This window comes from Akebia trifoliata, chromosome 16, assembly GCF_017979445.1.
Source record: "Akebia trifoliata isolate Shusen 1 chromosome 16, ASM1797944v1, whole genome shotgun sequence".
NCBI classification, from domain to species: Eukaryota; Viridiplantae; Streptophyta; class Magnoliopsida; order Ranunculales; family Lardizabalaceae; genus Akebia; species Akebia trifoliata.
The window spans coordinates 3,676,387-3,685,570 of NC_141390.1; the positions used below are offsets into that span (position 1 = coordinate 3,676,387).

Below are 9,184 nucleotides of genomic sequence, written 5' to 3' on the forward strand. Positions count from 1 at the left end.
TGTGGCTAAAATCTGTGACAATAGCTCACTAATCCGTACTTTGAAAATTCTTGTGGGGGCAAATGCCCCCACTATAAATCCACCCGACTCCAACTCCTTGGTACTCTCAACAAATATTAATCGGATCGATGAATACTCTAATCAATATTCGAATACGATTATTTTAAAAGCTCCAACACATTAAAATATCTAAGCCGAAGAGTGATTAAGTGTGGATTTGGGAACCATGAAGTGTTGTGCACTTGTGCTGTGTAGAAGTTGGGCCTATTGTTTGGTAAGAACAGCTCCCAATTATAGGATTCTGAGAAAATGATTGCAATGCCCTAACAACAAAGTAAAGCACTAGTTGATATTTTCGACTAAGCCAAAAATAAAAAATTATAATGAGATTTGGGCTATTAGATGCTATGCAGGTTCTGCAAAAAGTAATATTCAAGTTTAATGAGACAAGTATTTAGGGCTCCTTGGATGGTTAGAGAGATGCCATTGGCACCCCAACTTTTAGTTATTACACCCCAACTTCGTAAATTATTTATCATACTTCCATTAAACATAACAGAGGTCTGGCTCGAATTATAATTTCAACATTATAACACTCTCTCAAACAATTTCAATATTTGGTTACAATTATGAATAGGCTCATGAAAATCCAAAACCCAAAAAATAGAAATCTAGTAAAAACAAAATGAGAGGGCTTCTATTGGCACCCCAACTTTTACTTATCCTCAACCATTCACATTTTTTTAAATTGGGATGAGTAATAAGTAAAATTTGGGGTGCCAATAGTCGCTCTCGATGGTTAGAGATCCTAAATAACCGATAATGGGCTCTTTCTTGTGTTATTCTTCCCTTTCACGTTAGATTACAAAATGGTTCAAACAGATAGTAAGAATTAGACCGGTATGGGTGTGCTTCAGAAGAGTATAAGCCTCACAATACAGAGAAAGTGATTTAAGGTAAAATCCAATACAAATTAGTGAAGCCAGTTAGGAAAGAGAGTATGCAACTAATCTCTATTAAGAAACAAGAAATTATACAGAAAGAACAAACCCCAAAATGCAGAGCTATCTAACTATCATGTGTAATTAAAAGCTCCGGCTCTTAGGATTCAATTTTTTTCATGTCATCAACTATTTCTCCGACTGTACCTGATAGGTGTTGAGCGTGCTCTTCGATGAGTTTCATGAATACAGATAGCTGTTCCCGACATGCTGTCAACTGCCGCTTTGTACGATTCAGTTCAGAGGAAAGTTCATGAATTTTCTTATCCTTCTCATCCTACAATAAATAAATGCATATTAATTACTGAAAAATCAAGCAGATATAAAGAATTTACTGTGAGCTGACATCAGTGAAAATATGTATCAATTACTGAGAACCCACATCATCATAGAACCTGTATTTTTTTTAGAGAGCTGCTATTAGCACCCCAACTTTTACGTATTACACCCCAATTTCTTAAATTATTTATCACATCCAAATTAAAGAATAAAACACACCATTCAAACATTACAAAGGTTTGGATCAAATTATTATCTCAACACTATAAAACATTATAATACTCATTCAAATAGTTTCAGTAGTTGTCTACAATTATAATTAAAGCTCATATTAAATCTTAAAATCAAAAAAATAGATATCTAGTAAAAAACGAGAGCAAGCTTCTATGGGCACCCTAACTTTTACTTATTCTCATCCATTTACGTATTTTCTTTATTTTTAATTGGGTGTAATAAGTAAAACTTGGGGTGCCAATAGCAGCACTCTATTTTTAAGAGAAATTCCACATAATTTTTCCACTAAATAGTGACGGCAACTGGTAGGGTTAAGAATGGATTTGGATGACCACAAAACTGATGTACCCAAACCCAACCCACAAGCAAAATACAGCTAGAAAAGCTTTCAAGGAATCTGCAATGACCCAGTTACGTGTGTTGGAAAAATAGAAAAGAGGAGATTGCAGATCTGAAATATGAATAAAAATGGAGTGCTTCTATTGGCACCCCAACTTTTACTTCTTACACTCCAATTTCTGAAATTATTTATTACACCCCAGTTGAAGATTATAACGCACCATCAAGCATTACAGAGATTTGGCTTGAATTACTTTCTCAACATTACAAAACACTGTAACACTAATTCAAACAATTTCAGTAGTTTACAATTATAAGTAGGCTCATATAAAATCCTAAACCCTAAAAATAGAAATCTAGCAAAAGAAAGCAACAGAGCTTTTATTGGCACCCCAACTTTTTCTTATTCTCAACCATTCACTTATTTTCTTTATTTTTAATTGGGCAGTAATAGGTAAAAGTAGGGGAGCCAATAGCAGTTCTCAAGTGAGGTAAGAAATTTACAAACCCCAGCAAGACTGAAAATTAAAAAGACAAGCACAGCGAACATGCAAGAGATAAAACGAGGAAGTATAAAAACAACGGCCCAATAACAGGTACCAACCCTAACAAGACTGCAAACAATCGTTGCTCCAGGGCAACCAAGTTGCTCATTCAACAACTTATTTGGTCTTCCAATTCTCAGTCCATTGGCTTTTTTCCCTTCCACAGAATCATCGCAGGAACATACAAAGAAATTAAAGTAGTTAGGATGGGACAAAGCAATCTGTTTCAAGCAGATAGTAGAGAAGGGAAGAGATCTAAGGATTTAAGATATGTTGCTAGAGGAGTTTTGTCCATTAAATTTAGGTAAGGTCAAAAGAACAAAACTTGATATTGTGTTAGATAATAGGCTCAGAACTCTAATGTCGGTTTGGTCGTTGAGATTTTGACAAGTTAGTACCAAGGGCCAGGAAAAAATGATCTAGACTTTGATAAACCAAATGCAAAATGGAAATAGGCATCCCGAAACCAGCAAAACTAGTTTCAGACTTTTAAGAGGGGGAGGATAAGAGGTTGCCCAAGCCCTTGCCACAGCTCTAGTAAACATCAACCGATTATTGCTTAATTAGAACCCCTTGGGCAAATCAAGGTGTTTTAAATCCTCAATACATGCAAGAACCTAGACGTAGTGGTTTAGCTAGGGCTGTCAATAGGTAGCATCAGACCCAAAATCCGATCCGATAACTTCGGGTCAGGATTGATTTTTGGATTCCAATAAGGATTCAATCCGATAAGGTTTGGATCTGATATCTCATTGGATTGGATAAGGATCAACAATGTCGGGATCGGATAACATGTTAGAAAGTATATGAATTATAATTATATTATATATTTCTTGAGAGTTAGAGATATATAAAGTTTATTTAGATTTTGTTTATAAAATCTGGTTTGGCCAGATCCGATTTTTAATGGGTCAGATCAGATCTTAAAATTGGGATCTGATAAAACCCGATCCGTTACATGACGGGATCAGTCATGGATCCTATCCAATCCTTATTGAATCGGTACCAAATCAAACATGATCCGATCCGGACTCAATCCATTGGCAGCCCAAGGTTTAGCAACCAGATCAGTTGAAAGAATAAACAACATCAAATTACGAGGAATAACAACTTTAGGATGAGATGGGTGCTCCTTGCCAGAAGGTGGCACACATCCAGGGTCTTAAGAGTGCACCATTCCAAAAGTTAAACCAAGGAGATATACAAGAACAAATAAAGACCCAGTAGGATAAATGTAACCATTTGATCTTTTTTATAATAACTTTTCACAGTCAACCTTCTAAAGGAATGTGAATTGATTCAATGGGCATCATTGCATCAAGTCATTAGGTCCAAGAGAGATCATTGGTGTGGACCTAGCAAGTGGTGTGTCCCAATCTTCTCGACAAGTATCATGCAGGCATAGACTCTATGACAGCTCCATCCTCAGGTAAGTATTTCTCTATTATATATGAATACAACCAATCAAGTTTCAAAGGACATATTATAGGAAATTTCATACTACTGTAAATAAAAAAATTATATTTAAATAAAATATTAAATATTATCACCATAAAGATCCTGACTTGAGCTTTCTAACTGTACTATTTTTATCGCAAACCAACTTACGGATCAGAAGTTATGGAATTTTGAAAATTCAAACACAACTACTTTTACAACAGAAAAATGAGAGACGAGGGTATATGTATATCGGGACAGTTCAAGGGACAGCAATTGTGACAACGGTTTTTTATAAGCCACTTTTGACGGGGTTAGAAGTTTCGGAATAGGCTAATTTTTGGTGAGGATGATCTCTACAAGTTGAAGAATCATGGACCATCAATTTTTTGGTAAACCACTATTGTGGGATTAGAAGTTTCAGAATGGGCTGATTTTTGGTGAGGAGATCATCCTCACAATCTCACAAAAAATCAGCCCATTCTGAAACTTCTAACCCATTTCAGACAAAAATCAGTCACAATTGTTGTCCCTTGAACCGTCAAGGTAGCGTTCGGCAACCAACGTTGGGGCCAAAATTTGTCTTATATGGCTTAAAAGTTTCAGATTGGGCTGATTTTTTTAAGAGGATGATATCTATGGCGAGGAGATCATCCTCACAAAAAATCAGCCCAATCTGAAACTTCTAACCCCATCAAAAGTGGTTTGCAAATTAACGGTAAAAAAACGACGGTCCACAATTCTAAATCACTTTTGATGGGGTTAGAAGTTTCCGATTGGGCTGATTTTTTGTGAGGATGATCTCTTCACCATAGAGATCATCCCCACAAAAAATCAGCCCAATCCAAAACTTCCAACCCATATAAGACAAATGTGTTGGCTCCCTAACGGACTGCCGAACGGGACTCATATATATAGAGGTGTCCTCCATAAATTATAAAACTGAACTAAATACTACCATAATATTGAGTTGATAAAAAAATGACATTCTTGGAAAGAGGGCCAACTTAGTGAGTTTGCTTAATATACAATATAGATATCATATGGATATGAAAAATGCGTAAATTTAGCACATGGACAATTGTCTGGAAATAAGGGTTGGGCTCATCCATTGTATGAAGAATGTACAACAATAATATAGTTTCTTAGCAAGGGATGTGGAGAAGATTTGGAAACCAAAAAAAAAAAAATCAAGGATTTCTTAGCTTTAAGGATGGCAACAGCAGCGATAAACTCAGCCATATAACGAACATAGTAAAAAAGCACAAGGAATATAGTTTCACATCCGGGGTCACGATAGGTTTTGGATTGATGACCATGAGTTGACAAGGCAGTTTTCAGTAAAGGAATTTGAGGATCCACTAAACTCAAAACTATCATCTTTAAGGAATTTGAGGGTAAATCTCAACCATCATGGGGTTGCTTTTCTCTTGGAGTAAACACGTTTTATTTGAGGACTTCCTTGTTAGACGGGAAAGGGTTTGTAATCTATCTATGCGATCAGTGTTTTATTTTTGGGTGTTGGTCATTGGGCAGTCTTGCTCTGTTTTCCTAGTTGTCTTTGTATTTGGGCTGGTTACCTTGACACTTCGCATTTTTTTATGGCTTCTAATATCTTTACTTATTTAAAAAAATAAAAAAATAAAAAACCACTTGTTGGAATTTATTAAGAATTTAGGTGGTCCATACAAGTTTTTTACAATGCAAAAACTTTCTCAAGCATCACCAAGCACCCTTAAAGTGTATTTCAGGATTTTTTTTGCGTTGGAGATGATTTGTAGCGTGTACCAAAAAGGCCTCAAATTGAATTCAATTATTTAAAAGGAAAACATAAAAATCAAATTAATTTCCTCATATACCAAAAAATGGAATGGAAAATTAATATGCAAAACTTTATTAAAAAGTTGATCAAACAGAGAGATCTAGCAAAAAAGGGTTGATTAAAATCTCACCTTGCATAAGCATTGTATCACTCCATCCATATCAAGTATCACACAAGAGAAAAATAATCTTCTCTCTTTTTCAACTCAATTGTCAATATTATAAAAAAAAAAAGCCTCCTAATATAATAACTAAAGTCTAATATATCAACCTAAAGACAAAAGGAGAAGATATGCCAAGCCTATCAACTACATGAAAAAAAATACTCTCCAGCCTTTCCCATCTCAAAGCAATCCAGTCTAATAAATCTTCCCCCATACCACCACTACTCCCATTCCAATTCCTTATAGTGGAAGAGTAGACCTTATTCATCCAGTACGCATCTTTAGCTGAAAAATGCGCCGAGAAAAGGGAGCATCGTCCATTAAAGGGTATATTACAAAAAACAAGAAAAGATAACTCCAACCCAAGTTAAAGAGTCCACATCATGGCTTATGCGCCAAGCCTTATGGGACTTCCTCATGATCTTGTAGGCTTCACTTTTTGGACCTAACATTGCAGTTTCGAATTGAGACTTGTTCCTTGTTTTAATTGTCTAAGTTTAGTTCACAAATCTTCTTCCTATTCTATTGTTCAGAGTGCATCATATTATCATAAAAAAATTCAAACAATGTGTAAAACTCATTTTCTCAAACCATGAAAAATAAAATTAGTGAATGAGAATTACAAATCAAATGAAACTCATTAAAAGATGGAAAACTTATTGTGAAAATTATAATATTTGGGGAAAAAAAACTAACCGGAGTAGGAACTTCCTTGGTGGTTGTTTCAAGTCCTAACATATGGTTATGTTCCTTCACAAATTTTGTAACTGTCCATTTCCCGGGCTTCTGTTTCTTTACCAGCATCATTGCCATGCAACCCTCACGTTGGCTCACTCTCCGCTTCCTATTTTTATCAAGTTTCGTCCTACTAACATTGAAACCCTCCTTATTACATGCAAGCTTACGAGAAATAAAGGATCCATCACGCTCTGAACGATGAGATCCTACAATACGACCTATGAATCCAATCCGTTTGGCATATTCATCATAGTATGCTTTAGCGGCGTCTTCAGATTTGAATATCATACCCACGTAGGGTTCTTGATTTGCATCACCTTCATACACAGTGAGCTCCATTCCCACAGAACTTTCTATTGTTCCAACGCCCTCACCAGCACGAATCTCCAAATCCACTGCACAAAGGAATTGGAGCAACATTTCTTTATTAGCCCAAAGGAATCAAACATGCAAAGTCGTTGCAAATAATGCAAAGATCAAAGCTATTATTGTCACAACCTGAATATCAAATTGTATTAAATAAAACATTGTAAACTTATCTACTAACTATTTTATCAAATTTTGTTGGTGCCCATTGTGTAGCACCGATATGTTCCAAACGGAGACTGGTCCCACTCAATCAAATAAATAGAGACAAAAAACATATTCTACTAGCCCTCTATGTCAGACAGATCCATGTGGGCATGATTTGGTGATTAAAATAAGGTTGCAAAATTACTAAACACATTCTGAGCCATCCATTTTCAAAGGCTTTGAAGTTTCAAAATGAGTTGATTTTCAGTGAGGAATGAGGATGAAATTAAAGATATGTAAGCACCTAAAAATTGGTCCTCAACTCATCTTTAAGTGATCCCAACCAACCAGTGCTTTCAATAACTTTATTTTTTCCCCTTCATGATACTTTTAAAACCATCCAATATTTTAGATCTCGGGCAAGGATTAGATGTATTTTTTTAATAGACATGTGATATATTATAAGAAAACAAAAGAGGTTGAGAATAAAGAGGGGGATGCACAGTAATTTTAGAAACCAATTTAGATAAATATCAAAGAGTTGGGGTTTGATGTGTGGGCTTTGCATGAAACAATATGCAAAGCCACCAGAAACCGCGATGTATCGGCCAAATGACGATCTGAATCAGTATGGAAACCAAAAATCTATAGGATGTGAATTTGAATTCAACCTTGACACAAAGGACTAATACATACCACTCCATGATCATAGTATCTACTAACGAGAGTGTAAAGCATGTAAGGATGTGAGAGCAGGAGCAAGAACACGAGAGAGTCAGGTTCAAAAATATCTTAGGGAGTGTATTACCTTTGGATATACATACATACATACATACATATATATATATATATATATATATATATATATATATATATATATATATATATATATATATATATATATATATATATATATATATATATATATATATATATATATTTCATGAGAAAATTGAATTAGTTCCATTCGTCAAAACCATGTTGTATAATTGTTAATTGACTCTATATGTCTCACTACCAAAGTGGATAATGGTCTCTGCCTAACATCTTCTTAGGAGATCATGCATCTCCTGATCTTCACTTAGTCTCGGAGTAACACCATGCTTTGTTCGGTGATTTCCTCTATTTCCCCTTCTTTTCTTTTCTATGTTTTTAATGATACCCTCTATCTAAGTGCATCGATGTTTCATCATTCTGTTTGAGTTTCTACTATTCTGATACCAGTCGTTGTTCCGCCACCACCCCCATTTGTGTTCTGGTCAATATTAATAGTAATATATACAATTGAATAAATTTAAAGAGAAGTTTGTTTGTGTCTTTAAGTTTCTTATAATCGGGGAAAAAAACAACTTTGTGTTCAATAGAGTCATTGATAAAAATAAATAAATAAATTCAATTGAGTTTTTCTTTTGCTGTGTGTTTGTGTATTCTACACGTGTAATCTATAGGTAAATACACAGATTTCTACACGGGATTGGGGTCTCACATTCACAAGGAAGATGAATTGAGAGCTGATTCTCAACAACTTTGATCACCAAATCAACCAATTCTCACTTTTAACCCTACCACAAATTGATTTCTAGTTCCCAGCTATTTTTCCTGAAAATTGGTCGTATAAAGAATTTCCTAGTTCTGACCAGAAAATTACTTTTACAAAAAATGGGGCTTTTGTCAAAATCTCGGTTTGTTTGTTTGTTTGTTTTTTTTTTTTTTTTCTAATTCTATAAATTCTTCAATATTTATTCATGTAAAACATATCATTTCTAATCTTTAAAAAAAAATTAAAAATCTGATTTCCTGGTTCGATTGTATAAAACCATTGATTTGAAGTTCAGTTTTAGTGAAGATTTTCGATAAGAAATGATGAAATCTTAGGGTTTTTACTGTAAATTAGTTCATTCAAACAGAGATTTTCAGACCTTGACATAATCTAAACAAAAATAAAGACAAATTGAAACTTACGTGATTCGAGTTCCATCCTCCTCTCAGGGTTTCTTCTTTTTTTTTTTTTTGATCTTTCGGTGAGAGGGAGAAAGAGATCTTTCGTTTCGCAGAAAAAGATGATTTTTTTTATTTTAATAATTACGATCAAACGACTTGCTTTACTAATATA

General features: G+C 34.6%; 1 protein-coding gene across 1 annotated transcript; it reads right to left on the bottom strand.

Annotated features, from left to right (window-relative positions):
• Nucleotides 1-886: 886 nt before the first annotated feature.
• On the bottom strand, nucleotides 887-9,184 carry LOC147382318 (protein FAR1-RELATED SEQUENCE 12-like). Its single transcript, XM_086428043.1, has 3 exons — nucleotides 9,034-9,184; nucleotides 6,517-6,953; nucleotides 887-1,278 (listed from the first exon to the last, which is right to left on the bottom strand). The coding sequence occupies exons 1-3, from the start codon at nucleotides 9,047-9,049 to the stop codon at nucleotides 1,102-1,104; spliced, it is 630 nt and encodes a 209-aa protein (XP_086284169.1). The 5' UTR covers nucleotides 9,050-9,184; the 3' UTR covers nucleotides 887-1,101.

Bases quoted from the DNA above. Each gene is read 5' to 3' on its own strand.
- LOC147382318 (XM_086428043.1), bottom strand. The intron at 1,279-6,516 runs GTTAGTTTTTTT...TATTTATTGTAG, and splicing joins CCAAGGAAGTTCCTACTCCG to GATGAGAAGGATAAGAAAAT.